This window comes from Pristis pectinata, chromosome 28 (genome assembly GCF_009764475.1).
Source record: "Pristis pectinata isolate sPriPec2 chromosome 28, sPriPec2.1.pri, whole genome shotgun sequence".
NCBI classification, from domain to species: domain Eukaryota; kingdom Metazoa; phylum Chordata; class Chondrichthyes; order Rhinopristiformes; family Pristidae; genus Pristis; species Pristis pectinata.
Window position 1 is genome coordinate 2,178,027 of NC_067432.1, and position 15,726 is coordinate 2,193,752.

Genomic DNA, 15,726 nt, shown 5'->3' on the forward strand with positions numbered 1-15,726 from the left:
TAATCTGAGATAAAGCCTATTATATCTTTTCAATGTTAGATTTTTTTTGTCTTTGTCTACTTACTGGAGCTGCACTTAACACAAAAGTTTCTCTCCCATTTGAGTTCTCAACATTTTAATGAGAATCTTCCTCTGAAGGTGGACTGATGCCCCTGAATTCGCCACACAAGCTGGAGGCTGGAAAGCGTAATTAGCAGGCAGGCGCCAAGGAGCAGATCAGAGTTAATTTGTGATTGGTGAGTGCGCACACTGGCAAAGTAGGGCAGCAGGGTTAGTTTAGAGTAAAGTCAATACAATGCTGAGTAAACAATGGCTAATGGAGGAACAAGGATATGGGTGTTGTAAGAAAGAACACATTTGTGTAGAGAATTTAATGACTCAGATTGATTACCTCAAAGGGCTGTACAGCTAATTAAATGCTTTCTGTCATGATGCAGGACACTCAACAGTCCATTTACATGCCCTAAGGACCCATAAACAGCAATCTGACAACCAGTGATGTTGGTTGAGAGATAGATGTGTGGAGACTGGGAGAGCTCCTTCATTGTTTTTAAAGTATTGCTCTGGGATTTCTTCCATCGTCCTGAGAGATAGATAGGACTCTGGTTTAATGTCTCTCAACCAAAGACAAGATCTCTGATGATGTCACACTCCCACAACAACACACCAGTTGATTATGTCACTGTTTTTGATGTTACCCTTGGCCCAGAAACATGCGAGTTAGACCAGAACACCACCCACTGAGTGAGGGCTGAAGGCTGAATACTCGAAGCTTCAGGTTAATACTATAAAACATTTTCATTTGTTTTGTACTTAATGTGGCTCAGTCAATAGCAGCTTGCCCCTGAGCCAGAGATTGTACATTCAAGTCCCACTACTGTGTTAGAACCATTCCATCACAGTGATGAGAGAGTGCTGCATAAAGATGAGCTATGAAACCAAGATGCCATTTGATTGATTTGGGCAGAAAGAAAAGACCTTGCTGCCTTCTCTGAGACCTGGCCAAAAGTTAACCCTCACTAGAAGAGCAGATGAGCAGCTTATTGTCAGGTTGCTGTTTGTTGGACTTTCTGTGCACAAACCGTTGACGGTTTGCAAAAGGAGGACCTCAGATTCTAGCACAGTGGCCATGGGATCATAAAATGTACAGGGTAAATCCTTTCTCATTACTCCAGGAGGAAAAATTAGACTCTGCATTCTGATTTGCAGTAAATACCTTTATAAAATTCAGGATCCTCCTGAAGCCCCAGGGTACTGCGTATAGCCACTCGGATCCTGGGTCTGGCCACTGTGGGTCAACGAGTTCCACTAAATCGCGATCAGTGTGATAACTTGGACCCTTGCTGTAGTGGTAATTCTTGTGAGTGATGTAGCGGGTTGTGAAGTGTCCCAGCCCAAAGAAGTCTGACGTGCCTTTGATGAAGTGTTTCTCCAGTGGAGTGAAGGCAGGCAGCCTTGAGCTACTCAGGCCTTCCAGTGAACTCTTTCTCCCTGTTATGGATTAAACACCAAGGTTGGTCAGAATTGGGTACAAAGACACGATATTTTGAACAATACCATTGCCACATTTACCCAAGTGCTGAACTGGCCCCATTTTGTTCTGGATTTTCTCTGTTATGAGAATGAATTGCATTGTTTCCTCACAAAAATAGTTTTGCCTGGCCCAGATTCAATTAAAATCTCCCACATTTTACCAGTTTGAAGGAGTAGGAAGGAGTGCAAAAATGGCTGGAAACAATTCTGACAAGTGGGGTAGATTTCAGACAAAATGAAAAACTGCTCCCTTGGCACCTTGCTGAATATATAAAAAAAATTCCCATGCAAGGAATTTATACTGCACATGCATTTCTGATGCCATCTTTCCCAGGCAATGTGTTTGTGCATCCTTTCTATCTAGGATTTTAGGAATTTTTTTCCTTCCTGTTCAAAATCACTTCATTGATGCACACAGGAGTCCATTACTGAAGGCTCCAAGAGTTGCCATTCACTGTTCAGGTACATCATTACAGTATGGCGAACTCAAGCCTTCCTATTGTAAAAGGAGAGCTGAACCCAGGTGGCATTAATATCTACACGGGAGCACTCCCTGGAGTCACATTTCCCATTTGGCTTATTAAAAACAGCATTGAGCAGAAGAAATTAAAAACTAAAATTAGTGCCATTTCACACTTTACTCAAGTAAACGAATGTATTCTTAAGATTTGCCTGGTAGCATTTTAGGTCCCTAAATAATCCATTGAAAAATCAGAATTATGGATGTCAGTAATTTATTTACTCTGTGCTTTTGGTTTTTGTTGTGCCAAGTTAACTTATCATTTTACACTTACCAATGCAGTCTTTCATAACTTGAGGGTAGTCCCCATTGAAAATAGGGTTGGCAAACCAGCCAAGATTAAACTGGATGTATCGCTCAGCAGCCTCAATATCCTTTTGGCTCGTAATATCAACCGGCTCTCCCCACTCACTTGTGATGGAAATACCCACCATTCCTTTAATATTAAAAGGATGTTTAATAAGTACAAATAATCTCTAAATTTGAATGTGTTTCAGTTGTGATTTTTTAAATTGGAAGGGTTCCCGAGCTGAAGCTCTTCTACGTCATTCCCAGTCACCTTTTGTCTTCGCCCCTCCACGACTCAAGATCCCCAGCTTTGACGTTTGCTCTATTTTAGACAATACTGTCCTCCGTGAAGTCCTGCTTCCTGACCCTGCTAGCTTCTTCTTTCTCAACATGCTCAAATTTGACCTTTCAATTCCTGGATTCTTGTGATATTTTTCTTTTCATTTGTTCATTTTCTTGTGATCTGGGCATTACCAGCCGGCGAGCACTTATTGCCCATCCCTGACTGCCCTCAAGAAGCTGGCGGTGAACTGTCTTCTTGAACTGCTGCAGTGCTTCTGCAGAAGATGCTCCCTCAGTGCTGTTGGGGAGTGAGCTGCAGGATTTAGACCCTGCAACGATGAAGGGCCCATGAAATATTTTCAAGCAAGGATAGTGTGCGATTTGGAGGGGACCATGTAGGTGGTGGTGTTTCGATGTGTCTGCTACTTTTGTCCTTAGTGGTAGAGGTGACTTGTTTCAGAGGTGCTTAGCAGTAGCCCAGGCGAGTAATTGCTGTGGATTTTGTAGATTGGTGACACTGCAGCCACTGTGTGCCGGTGGTGGAGGGAATGTCAATCAAACAGGCTGGGAAGTGTTGAGCTTGATAGGGCTGCAGAATTGAGTTGAGCATCTGGTCAATGGTGACCCCCATGATGCTGATGGTGGGGATTCTGTGATGACAATGCCATTGAATGTCAAGGGTAGATGGTTGGACTCACTCTTGCTGGAGATGGTCATTGCCTGGCACTTCAGTGGCATGGATGTTACTTGCCATTTACCATTGTCTGAATATTGTCATAGTCATCGAGTCATCCAGCATGGGAACAAGTCGTTTGGCCTGACGCATCCATGCTGCCTGTGATGCCCACCTACACTAATCCCATTTGCCCATATCCCTCTATCCAAATACCTGTCCAAGTGCCTTTTAAACATTGTAGTTGTATCTGCCTCTACCACCTCCCCTGGCAGCTCATTCCATATAGTAAACTTCTCCCCTCTCACCTTAAACCTGTGCCCAATTAGACTCTGAAATATCCATGCCCCTCATTTTATAAATGTCTATCTCATTTTTTATTCTCCCCATAATCTCTTCTATTCCTCCCAGATCCTACCACTGTTAGCCACTGGTGAAGTTCCAGGAGGGTGGCTAATGTTGTTCCATTGTTCAACAAAGGTAGCAAGGACAGGCCGGTGAGCCTGACTTCAGGTGTAGGGAAATTACTTGAGGGAATTCTGAGGGACAAAATCTACCATCACTTGGACGGTCAAGGCCTGATCAGGAACAGTCAGCATGGTTTTGTGCAAGAGAGTCATGTCTGATGAATCTTTTGGAGTTTTACAGAGAGGTAACTAAGGGTTACCTTATAGATGATGTTAGGGTAGTTGTCTATATGGACTTTAGTAAAGCCTTTGACAGGGTCCCACATGGTTGAAGGTCGATTCTCTGACTAGAGGCCCGTGACTATGAGCCAAACGCAGGCAACTGGGACCAGCAAGGAGGATGCTGTGGTCAGCATTGACCAGTTGGGCTGAAGGGCCTCTTTCCATGCGTACACTCGAGGGGAAATTTACAGCAGCCAATTAATCTACCAAACTGTCTCTCCAGGATGTGGGAGGAAACCGGAGCACCGGGGAGAACGTGCAAACTCCACACAGACAGCACCCGAGGCCAGGATCGAACCTGGTCTCTAGCACTGATGTAGTGGCAAATAACTGCACCACTGAACCACTTATGTAGGAGGAGATGAGAAACTAGGAAGGAATGTCTGGTATGAGTGGAGTTTACAGAGGGCAGAGTACCCAAGAAAAGTGAAGTGAAGTGAGGCATGATGACATAGAGTCTGAGAGGGGGGGAAATGAGAAAGAAACCGGAGCACCCAGAGGGAACCCTGACAGTCACAGGGAGAAGATGCAAGCTCCCCACAGCACTGGAGTCAGGATCGAACCTGGGTCACTGGAGCTGCGAGGCAGCAGCTGTATTAGCTACACAAATTTATCCTGCTTTGCACTAAGTCCTGTTCACCCAACACCTCTGTACTTACTTGCCAACATTGACTCCCTTTTAAGCAATGGCTGCATGTAGAATCCTCACCTTTTAAATCTCTCCTCGTTATTTCTATAATTACCTCCAGATATATAACCCTCAAAGATCTTTGTTCTCCTCTAAATATGGCCTCTTGACCATCCCCATTTCTGATTCCTCCAGCACTGCCCGGGATTGATGCTCTTCAGTTCCTTCACTGACCCGGTCTATCTTTCATTTCACCCCTAACATACTCCTTAAAACTGACTAAATTTTGATCATCTGCCTGACTATTTTGTGTGTCTGGCCTCAGGTTTTTGTTTGACAGCATTCCTGGAATGGTTTGCTCTGTTAATGGAACTAGGTAATGTTAGAGATCTGGACGAGTATAAGGCTAATAGGAAGGAGCTCAAGAAGGAGATTAGGAGAGTCAGAAGAGGACATCAGAAGGCCTTGGTGGGCAGGATTAAGGAAAACCCCAAGGCATTCTACAAGTATGTGAAGAGCAAGAGGATAAGATGCGAAAGGGTAGGGCCTATCAAGTGCAGCAGTGGGAAAGTGTGTATGGATCCGGAAGAAATAGCGGAGGTACTTAATGAATACTTTACATCAGTATTCACTATGGAAAAAGATCTGGGGGATTGTAGTGGGGACTTGCAGCGGGTTGAAAAGCTTGAGCATGTAGATATTAGGAAAGAGGAAGTGCTGAAACTTTTGGAAAGCATCAAGTTGGATAAGTCGCCGGGACCGAATGAGATGTACCCCAGGCTGCTGTGGGAGGCGAGGGAAGAGATTGCGGAGTCTCTGACGATGATCTTTTTATTGTCGATGGAGACGGGAGAGGTTCCGGAAGATTGGAGGGTTGGGGATGTTGTTCCCTTATTCAAGAAAGGGAGTAGAGATAGCCCAGGAAATTATAGACCAGTGAGTCTTACCTCAGTGATTGGTAAGCTAATGGAGAAGATCCCGAGAGGCAGGACTTATGAACATTTGGAGAGGTATAATATGATTAGGAATAGTCAGCATAGCTTTGTCAAGGGCAGGTCCTGCCTTACGAGCCTGACTGAATTTTTTGAGGATGTGACTAAACACATTGATGAAGGGAGAGCAGTAGATGTAGTGTATATGGATTTCAGCAAGGCGTTTGATAAGGTACCCCAAGCAAGGCTTATTGAGAAAGTAAGGAGGCATGGGATCCAAGGGGACATTGCAGTGTGGATCCAGAACTGGCTGGCCCACAGAAGGCAAAGAGTGGTTGTTGGAAGGGTCATATTCTGCATGGAGGTTGGAGACCAGTGGTGTACCTCAGGGCTCTGTACTGGGACCCTTGCTCTGTGATTCTTATAAACGACCTGGATGAGGAAGTGGAGGGGTGGGTTAGTAAGTTTGCGGATGACACAAAGGTTGGGGGTGTTGTGGATAGTTTGGAGGGCTGTCAGAGGTTACAGAGGGACATAGGTAGGATGCAAAGTTGGGCTGACAAGTGGCAGATGCAGTTCAACCCAGATAAGTGTGAAGTGGTTCATTTTGGTAGGTCAAATAAGATGGCAGAATATAGTATTAATGGTAGGACTCTTGGCAGTGTGGAGGATCAGAGGGATCTTGGGGTCCGAGTCCATAGGACGCACAAAGCGGCTGCGCAGGTTGACTCTGTGGTTAAGAGGGCATATGGTGTATTGTCCTTCATCAATCGGGGGATTGAATTTAGGAGCCGAGAGGTATTGTTGCAGCTATATAGGTCCCTGGTCAGACCCCACTTGGAGTACTGTGCTCAGTTGTGGTCACCTCACTACAGGAAGGATGTGGAAGCCATAGAAAGGGTGCAGAGGAGATTTACAAGGATGCTGCCTGGGATGCGGAGCCTGCCTTATGAAAGCAGGTTGAGGGAACTCGGCCTTTTCTCCTTGGAGTGACAGAGGAAGAGGGGGGACCTGATAGAGGTATATAAGATGATGAGAGGTATTGATTGGGTAGGTAGTCAGAGGCTTTTCCCCAGGGCTGAAATGGTGGCCACAAGAGGACATGGGTTTAAGGTGCTGGGGAGGAGATGTCAGGGGTAAGTTTTTTACTCAGACAGTGGTGAGTGTATGGAATCGGCTGCCGGCAACGGTGGTGGAGGCGGATACGATAGGATCTTTCAAGAGACTGTTGGATAGGTACATGGAGCTGAGAAAAATAGAGGGTTATGGGTGTCTAGTAATTTCTAGGATAGGGACATGTTCAGCACAGCTTTGTGGGCCGAAGGGCCTGAATTGTGCTGTAGTTTTTCTATGTTTCTATTATTGGGTGCAAGTACTTGAACTCTAATGCAGAGTGTAGCTGCTTTGAATTGTGGAGCATTTCCGTTTGTCCCGACACACAGCACTGGTGCTGTGAAGGAGTGCTGGCTTGGCTCCACTCCCCAGTTCTTTCCCCATAATCTGGCAAATGGTCTAATTATCTGTACATTTACAGTTGCAAGTTATTATTCATTCTGCTTTTGCAGCACTTCCAGGCAGTAGCTTCATAACTTGCATTAAAAACAAACATTTTTCTCAGTTCTTTTGCCAGTTAACTCACATCTGAACTCTTTGGTTTCCGTTTCTTGTCCATGAAACATCAATTCCTTACTTAATCTATTGAAATCCTTTCATAAATATGTATCTCTAAAATCTCCCCTTAACCCAATCTTAGAGGAGGAATACCCACAGAATGGCTCAGTCATTTATACTCTAGCTGAAGTACAATACGTGCTGACATAGACCCTTCCAAGGGCTTTAATGGAATTACTAAGTCTGGAGCTCAAGTTTCATGAATTCTACTTGAAAGTGATGAAACTTGACTCTGTAAACTCTGTGAATCTATACAGCAGAAATTATCCAAATCATTCAATTTACTTTACACCAGAGATTCCAGTTGACTCCTGTGCTACATGTTTGTATTACGTTTGAGACTCTTCTGCCTTAGTTTTGAGAGCTCAGTACCTTTTTGGCGACTGCGCCAGAGTCTGTCATATGTGTGCCAAGCTGTCGCGTGGGCCTGTGAAACACAAGTCAACACCTAGAATGTTACTGAGATCACGGGTTCTTCACATTTCCCTCCCCCACAACTTCAGTTAAATTTTACAGCTGTTACACCCACCATAATGAACAGAAAATGCCCTTCCTTCAAAAGCGTACATCAGAAGGGTCCAAGTGAAAGCTTCACTCAATGGTGACCCTTGTTCCAGGTCATTGGTTGAAGCCAGGTTGTGGGAACGAGCTCGGCTGGAATTTTGGTGCAATACTGATGTAGTGCTGCACTACCAGAGGTCCTGCACAGTATGTGGCAGACCTCACAAGGCAGAGTGTGCACGTGCTGGTGTCCTGGCTTCAACCGCTGGCAAAACAGGTTTGTTCCTCATGTCTGTTGTACCTTGTATCATGTGGATTGATGGGAGAATAATAGTGACATCATTTCATTGGCTCTGCTACATGAGGGGCTCTTTAGATCAGGGATGATGCTGTCTGCAGACAAGTACAGTAAAACTCTGATAACCCACTGTCTGATTTTCAAGAAATCCTGATGATTTGCCATCTAGCTCACTTGGTTCTGTTTACTGTGCTCCCATCAAATTCACCTGGGCCCACTCCCATTCTCCCACAACTCACCAGGGGCCCATTCCCACACTCCCTTTAAACACCTGATTCATTAGAAACTTTGTTAAACTATTGTGTGACCCTCTTTAGAGCACTAAAAGTTTGTTGGTGCTTCAAAAGGAATAATATCCAATACTCCGGAAAATCTGCCTGTCCAGCACCACCATAGTCCCAAGGGTGCCAGATTATCAGAGTTTACTGTTCTTTTATTTCAGCGTCAAACAATTTTCTGATATAAAAACTTACCTTAATAATGTTATGCGCTGCCCTGTAAGCTCCTATTCCTTTCAGCTTTAAGCCTGGTGCATGCTGTCCAACCTCGTATCCCTCTACAGCTATAGACTACAATACAAAATATATAACCATCAGTTCATACGTATCCCACTTATCCCACTGTCATCTAAAGTTCCCGAGGAGTGGGAATCTTGGTCAACTGTCCCTAGGTCAGCACTAGGTCTTGTCCAGACAAAGACTACCCATCGTCCTCACTTGTGGTCAGTCAAAATAAGTGGCAAGTGAACATTAGGGCAAGAGAAAGAAGCATTCGCTCCGGTTATTGGCCTGACCAGGGCTAGTTTCTGCATCGCTCTGAGCAGGATTGACAGCAGGATCTCTCTCTGCCTTGAAGGAAAGAATGACTGGCTAGAGGGTTTTCAGGTGAGATTGAGAGGGAGATAGAAGAGGAGGTGGTGGGCTGGAAGAGTGCGTTGGATGGGCCGTGAGATGGGAATGACATGTTAGAAGGGTCATTAATGAGATGTGGGTTCAGCAGGGCAGTCACAGTTTGGGAGTTCACGACGCTTCAGGACACTCAGGGAGATGGAAGAACACATTCATGGGCAGATTGATGAAGCTGAGAAGTGCCAGGACAAGTGGTGGTGGTGGTGTTAAGGACGGGTAACTTAGCCCAACATTAACTGTGACACAATCTGTGCAAACGGCACACAGGAGCACGTTTTCAGTACATGGCACCCCCAACAAGAGGTGCAGAGGGCAGTGGTGAAGGGCAGTTGGGAACAGAGCAAATCAGTCTTTGAGCAATGAGAGGCATTTAAGGAGGAGATTCAAGGGATTTGGGTTAATCAGGTTCCCACAAGAAAACATGTGGGGCTCCCAAATCTAGTGTCCCCTGGATGACAGGGTGCATGGCTGTAGGATAAGCCAGAAGAGGGATGCTACGTCAAACTCAATGCAGCAGAAAACCTGAAGGAGGTTGGAAAGGGTAGGCGTGGAATTAAAAATGAAACTGGGAGAGCAGAGAGTGTGAAAAGTACTGGCAAGTACAATCAAGGAATATCTAAAGATGTTTTACAAGTACAGATAACGGGGGAGGGTAACTAGGGGAGATGTAGGCTAGGTTGTAATTACTTTGCAACTTTCTTCACAAGTGACAGGAATGGCGGCGATGTTTGAGTGTAATACTGGATACGATAAACAGAGCAACAGAGTAAAAAGGATTTTAATCTTTGAAACCAGATATGCCACCAGGTGCAGATGTTGTCTGTCCCAGCTGTTCAAAAGAAGCAAAGGAAGAAACTACAGAGGGTCCGGCTGCAGTTTTTGCCCTCCCCGGTTCTGGAGGGCTGCTGGCATTGTGCCATCGTATGAAAAGGGAGCTAGGGATAAACCAAGTAACTACAGGCTGGTTAGATTAACTTCAGTGGTTGGCAAGTTATCGGACTCAATTCTGAGAGATGATATAATCATTATTTCAGAGGAGCAGAGTCTAATCACGGACAGGCAGTTTGGGTTTAAGGGAAGGTCACATCTGGGCAGCAATTGAATTTTTGGAGGAGAAAACGAGGGTTGATGAGAGCCGTATGTTTCAGGGTGTCTACGTGGATTTTTGCAAGACGTCTCATGGTAGGCCGGTCAAATAAAGGCTCCTGGGATCCAAGGGAAAGTGCAAGTTGGATCCAAAACTGGTTCACTAGCAGAAGGCACGGTAACTGGTGATGAGTATTTTTGTGAGGGGAAGGCTGTTACCAGTGAGAGTCAGCCCCATTTTGAAATACATGAATTATTTAGACTTAAAGAAGGAGCAAGGTAAAGAAAGATGCAGATGATAAAAAAAATTCCACGTGGTTGCTAGCGAAGAGCACAGCTTTAGAACGCAGGACAGATGGTTTGGTCATTTGGTAAGAAAAATGGCAAATGGAATTTAATCCGGAGCAGTGCGAGGTAACGTGTTTGGGGAGGCGTAACAAGGCAAGGAAGCAGACAGTAAATGGCAGTCTGTGGTGTGGAGGAAGAGGGACAGGTCAACACGATGGTTAAAGAGAAACAGGGAATTCTTTCCTTTATTAGCCAAGGACAGGCTAGGACTTTATTCCTTGGAGTGTAGGAGACTGAGAGGTGATTTCTTAGAGGTGTATAAAATCATGAGGGGCATAGACAGGGTGAATGCTCTCAAGTCTTATTCCCAGAGATGGGGTATCAAGGACTAGAGGGCACAGGTTTAAGGTGAGAGGGGAGAGATTTAATAGGAACTTGGGCAAGTTTTTCTTTTACACAGAGGGTGGTATGTATGTGGAATGAGCTGCCAGATTCAATAACAGCTTTTAAAAGATAGTTGGATAAGTACATAGATTGGAAAGGTTTAGAAGATTATCGGCCAAACACTGGCAAGTGGGGCTAGCTTGGATGGGAATCTTGGTTGGCATGGACTAGTTGGGCCAAAAGGCCTACTTCCATGCTGTATAACTCCATGTTATGTATGAAACACAGTTCCCATTAGGTTGTCAGCATGGTTATCGGTTGGCAGCAGAACAACTCTAACCCTAAACTTTATCTCAGGACTCTTGTTCATCTTGATGCACATTAGCTGGGCTACAATCTCAAGCTGTGATGTAGCTCTGACCAGAAATGCAATGTAGAATTCCTGTCAGCCAGGGTAGGACATTGTGGCAAAATCAAAAGTTACTTGACAGATAATGGATACGTAACGTTCAAGCAGCTTGTCTTTCGTTGGGTATTTAAGTGTCTACTACACAGCCTCACTCGTTTCAGATTAAGCTTCTCTTCATGATCCTGTTAAGGTGCAGTTATGTCAGCCTGTTGGTTCTAACAGTGCCCAAATTTAGCATTTATCCATCACTGAGGCAGAATTGCCAAGGACAACCTTTGCCAAATGGGATAAACTGGTAATTAACCAACAACACAGGCCACAGCCAGTGGTTAGGACATCTCATTACAGATCATGAACAGTTATTGAGTTGGGGAGATTTTCTTCTTGATCCACAGGGAGACTGGTGAGTATGTGGAACAGGCTGCAGGGGAGTCTGTAGAGGTGGTTAAAATTACAATATTTAAAAGATGTTCAGGGAGTTAAATGGATAGAAAAGGCTATGGGCCAAACACAGGCAGACGGATAAGCTTGGAGAGACATCTTGGTCAGCACGGACGAGTTGGGCCAAAGGGACCATTTCTGATTCTATGACTTTTAAACAGATTTGGGAACACACGGCAGTCTTCAACATTTTGCTGTATGCAAGTTGGCTGCCACCTTCCCATTACAGCTTGTCACTGCACCTCAGCAGTGTGATGAAGGCATGTCCTCTCACTGCTCCAGCTGGGAATAGTGTGGGCATGTTGGCAATGGGCTGTCAAGCTACCAGTCTGCTTCCAAACCTTACAGACCTGAGCCTTTAACATTTGGTTGAAACTTGATCCAGTAGGAATAGGGAAGTGCTTAATCAGAGAAGAATTTTGTTCCCACCACCTCCCCCCCACCCCACGCCCTGCCAAAAAAATCAGGGCAGCTCAGAGCCAATTTACTGACAAATATAACTGAGAGAAAACACAATTGTGCATTGTGGACGAATTACACCGTTAGGGCAGACACAATACAGTAACAGATCTAATCTTTAAAAGGCTGTGAATGCACAGTTAGACTGCTTTAGTGAATACTGGAGGAGAAACTTGCCTTTGGTGACTGGCGGTGAACACATGCAGACTATTGGCTGCTGATGTCATTCACCTGCCAACATTGTGTCTGAAGCTGAACGAGGCTGGACGTAGAGGTGAACACAACCTGTGCCTGATACTCTGCACATCTTGAGAGCCAACAACAAAGGACAAGTTACTCTCCTCTTAACTTTGCCAACTGTGCATTGTTATTCTCAAAGCAAACACTGACTGTGTTAAACAGTTCCTAACCAGGGCTGTGGTACTGAACTGTTGCCCGGTGCCCTGTGAGCCCAGTGTTAACTGATTTTGCAGATGAGTTGGGGTATACACGATAAATTAAGGAGGAACACAATGAACCTTCAACATGGATGCAGTTTTTAATCTGTGTACATCAAAAGCTGCATTTCCTACCAGTATTTTAGTCTTTAGTGTGTCAGTTTTGTGTTTGACTTTAAAGCAGGAAACTTGTCCAAAGAGCTTTGTAGGTGAAATATCTGTATATAGCAGTGTTAGATAAGTTCATGGTTCTTTTTTGACAGGAGTCCCAGACTAGAACAAGCAGTTTCAAGACATGACATTAACGTGACAGTGTGACATTTGGGGAAAAGCTGAAACTGGAAAGACAAACATGTCAATTGCAACTAAGGCAACTAGTATTCAATGTCTGCCTGGTACTTTTGGAAACTGGTGTTAAATAGTTTTTGTCTCCAAGATGGATAATTGTTCTTTCCTATAAAATCTGAGATGTGAACGGATCCTCAAACTGTATTCCAATGCACAGCAACTAAAATGTTACCTGAAACTTTAACGTTCAATTAATCAAACTGCATTATGACATAAAACATACCCAGGGGTTATTGAAGGTAATCCAGTGTTTTACTCGATCACCAAACTTCTCAAAACACAGGTTGGCATAATCATTAAAGAAGTCGATCATACTGCTGTTCTGCCAGCCACTGTATCTATCCTGGAGGACCTAAAAAATGATAAAGCATTCAGCAACAATGCATCATAGCTGCTCCTTCCAACACACTGTGGAGCTCATCAACCTCTCACGGGCTAACATGACCTTAGATAAATGAGGGAATTCATTCAGTCAGCAGAAGTAAACATAGATCAGTTGGCGGTGGGATCTGCAGGCAGAGTGTATAACAGGCCAGGCGGCTGTACAGTAAAGGCAGCTTGTGGGTCACATCCCCAGAAATTGACCAAAATTTAAAAACACTGCAGAACACGGGAGAACCCTAAACGCACAAGTGAGAAGGGATGGAGAGAGACGTGTCTATCAAGATTAACCCAGCTCTTTTCTGAACCCCTTCCCACCAATAGTTTTTGACAAGACAGCGATAAACAGGCTCCCAAAAAGTCTGGCTTCATACCCAAAGCCTTTGAAAATGCTAAACAAAGGTATTGAGTTTAAAAACCATCAGAAGAGTATTTCATCTATCCATGCAAAGACTGATTATAGCCCAAAGCCCGCTGTGTCTGTTCATGCAGCACTTCAGCCGTTGGAGAGCCGTCAGGAGAGAGCAGCTGGTGGGAACAGAATGAATTTTGTATTTTCCCATCTGAAACCTAATTTTAACTACGTATTGAAATAAGTGTATCTACTGAGAATGTAATTCAAATGATGACTTGGATGTCGTTTTAAGTCAGGCAGAGAGTTAGTCTGGGCTGAAGATCGCAGCTTGAAGTTGGTATAATGTCAAAGGAGAAATTGCAATTAAAACTGTTAACAGCTGTCGGGCTTTTACATTGAAAGGAAGGAAGACATCTGAGCCAGAGGCCAAGAGCCAGGGAAGGGTGACCTGGTCAGTCACCGGAATTCATGGGTCATTAGACCTCTACAACCTTGTGAGATGTGTGGCTCAGCTAATAGCACAGAGGGATAGGGAGAGAGGCCATTGTCATGTCAGCTATTAATGTTACTATATTCTCTTAGCCTCAGAGATCTCTAATCCTACAGTACATCACACAGAAATAGGAATCCTGCTCTATTGTCATTATTAAATCTCTCAGTCGGACTCCTGCACCACCACAGTAATTCAATCCCTCTCCGGGGGCAGGTGGGTGGAGAACACTGGTACTACAGGCGCCTGTTGGAAACAGAGCTGTACCGGAGGGAACGTTTGGTCCCTGCTATCTTGGTCTGTGGTGATAAGTGGGGAGCAGAGCTGATACAGGTGGTCACAAGTACTCAAGTCTGAGAGTAAAATAAAGTCAGGCACGTACAGAAAGGTTTGTCGTCTTGTGGAGAGGCACATGTATGCATCCTTGACGTAACTGGGTTATGTTCTCACAGTCATACCTATCTTTAGCTGATTATTAAGGTGGTCCCTTCCCTCACTTTCTCTCCACCACCCTCCCTTGCAGACGCCGCATTGGAAAAGATTGCAATCAGTTAGGTTGCAATAGCTGAATCCAGAAGATTTAGGAAGGGTTGTAGTATCATGGGTACTCTGAGTAACACTACCACTTCTCAAAAGGCATCATCCTTTGGAACAGCCCCCCTCCTGGTGAAATCCTGACCATACGTGAGGCAGGGGCCGGGGCTGTGCTTTTATTTTTATACATCTGTGGGATGTTGCTCACAATGCCAGGATTTTTGCCTGTTCCTGACTGACCTTGAGCTGAGGAGTCAGTGTTGATTTGAGCACATTAGTGGGTCTGGAGTAGTGCATTGGCTGGTCTGGACAGGGACTCCAGATGTCCTTCCCTCAGCGATGTTAGTGAATCAGATGTGCTCACACTTCCAAAGAGATGTTGAAAACATTGGTACAAAAACCATTTACAAAATGCTTAAACTTTGAGAGTTTGTCAGCGCTTAGCATTCAGAGAAAAAAAGGTGTGCAAGGTTTTATTTATTCTTGCACATTGCAGACAAGGTTGTGTTTACTGCCCACCATTAAGTGCCCTGGAGAAGGTGTTGGGGGCAATCTCCTTGAAACACTCCAGTCCTGTGACTGAAATATCAGCATGTCATCAATTATATTCAAACATTTAGCACATACCTGTGGAAGATCCCAGTGGTACAGGGTCACTATGGGCTGGATTTTGCTCTCCAGGAGGGTGTTTATTAGTTCATTATAATAGTTGATCCCTTTGTCATTTACTTGCTCGGCTGGAGAGTTTGGAAGATAAGAAATAGACGTTCTATGATGCATAAATCAAACATTTATTTGGAAATAGAATTTTCCTTGTTATCCCCTGCCCTACCCTTCCTGGGCTGTGCACTCCCTTTGTAGGTGAGCACCTCCTCCCACAGCTATACAAAGACTGTTACACAGTATTAAAACTGCTAAACTCCTGTGTGGGGCAGTGCTGGAGATCAGGTTCAGAGGCTGTGGTGGTGATGGGGTGGGGTGGAAAGGCTGGGGAGTGTCACTGCGTGGCAGGGCATTTGTAATACTGAGGTAGTAGCTCAGCATCAACAAGGTTGGCGGCCATGGGGGAGTACGGTGACTCACTGACCCCACACAGTGTGGTAGGGTTAGACGTGGAGCTGGGCTTGCATGGCTGCTATAGCAACGATGCTTCCAGAAAGCCTGCCATTCCAGCCAGAATGCCAGGCTCAC

At 44.8% G+C, this 15,726-nt stretch overlaps 1 protein-coding gene across 3 annotated transcripts in view; it reads right to left on the minus strand.

Moving 5' to 3' along the window:
- Positions 1 to 15,726, minus strand: part of LOC127583981 (lactase-like protein) — a 38,616-nt gene that overhangs the window by 16,960 nt on the left and 5,930 nt on the right. Inside the window, exons 5-10 of one of the 3 annotated variants that reach the window (XM_052040453.1) lie at positions 15,163 to 15,272; positions 12,999 to 13,127; positions 8,489 to 8,584; positions 7,589 to 7,643; positions 2,328 to 2,489; positions 1,217 to 1,491 (exon numbers count right to left, since the gene is read on the minus strand). In XM_052040453.1, coding sequence (XP_051896413.1) covers positions 1,217 to 1,491; positions 2,328 to 2,489; positions 7,589 to 7,643; positions 8,489 to 8,584; positions 12,999 to 13,127; positions 15,163 to 15,272 — 827 coding nt within the window. Of the gene's footprint in view, positions 1 to 1,216; positions 1,492 to 2,327; positions 2,490 to 7,588; positions 7,644 to 8,488; positions 8,585 to 12,998; positions 13,128 to 15,162; positions 15,273 to 15,726 lie in introns of those variants that run through there. The other 2 variants (XM_052040454.1, XM_052040455.1) reach the window with 2 other exon arrangements.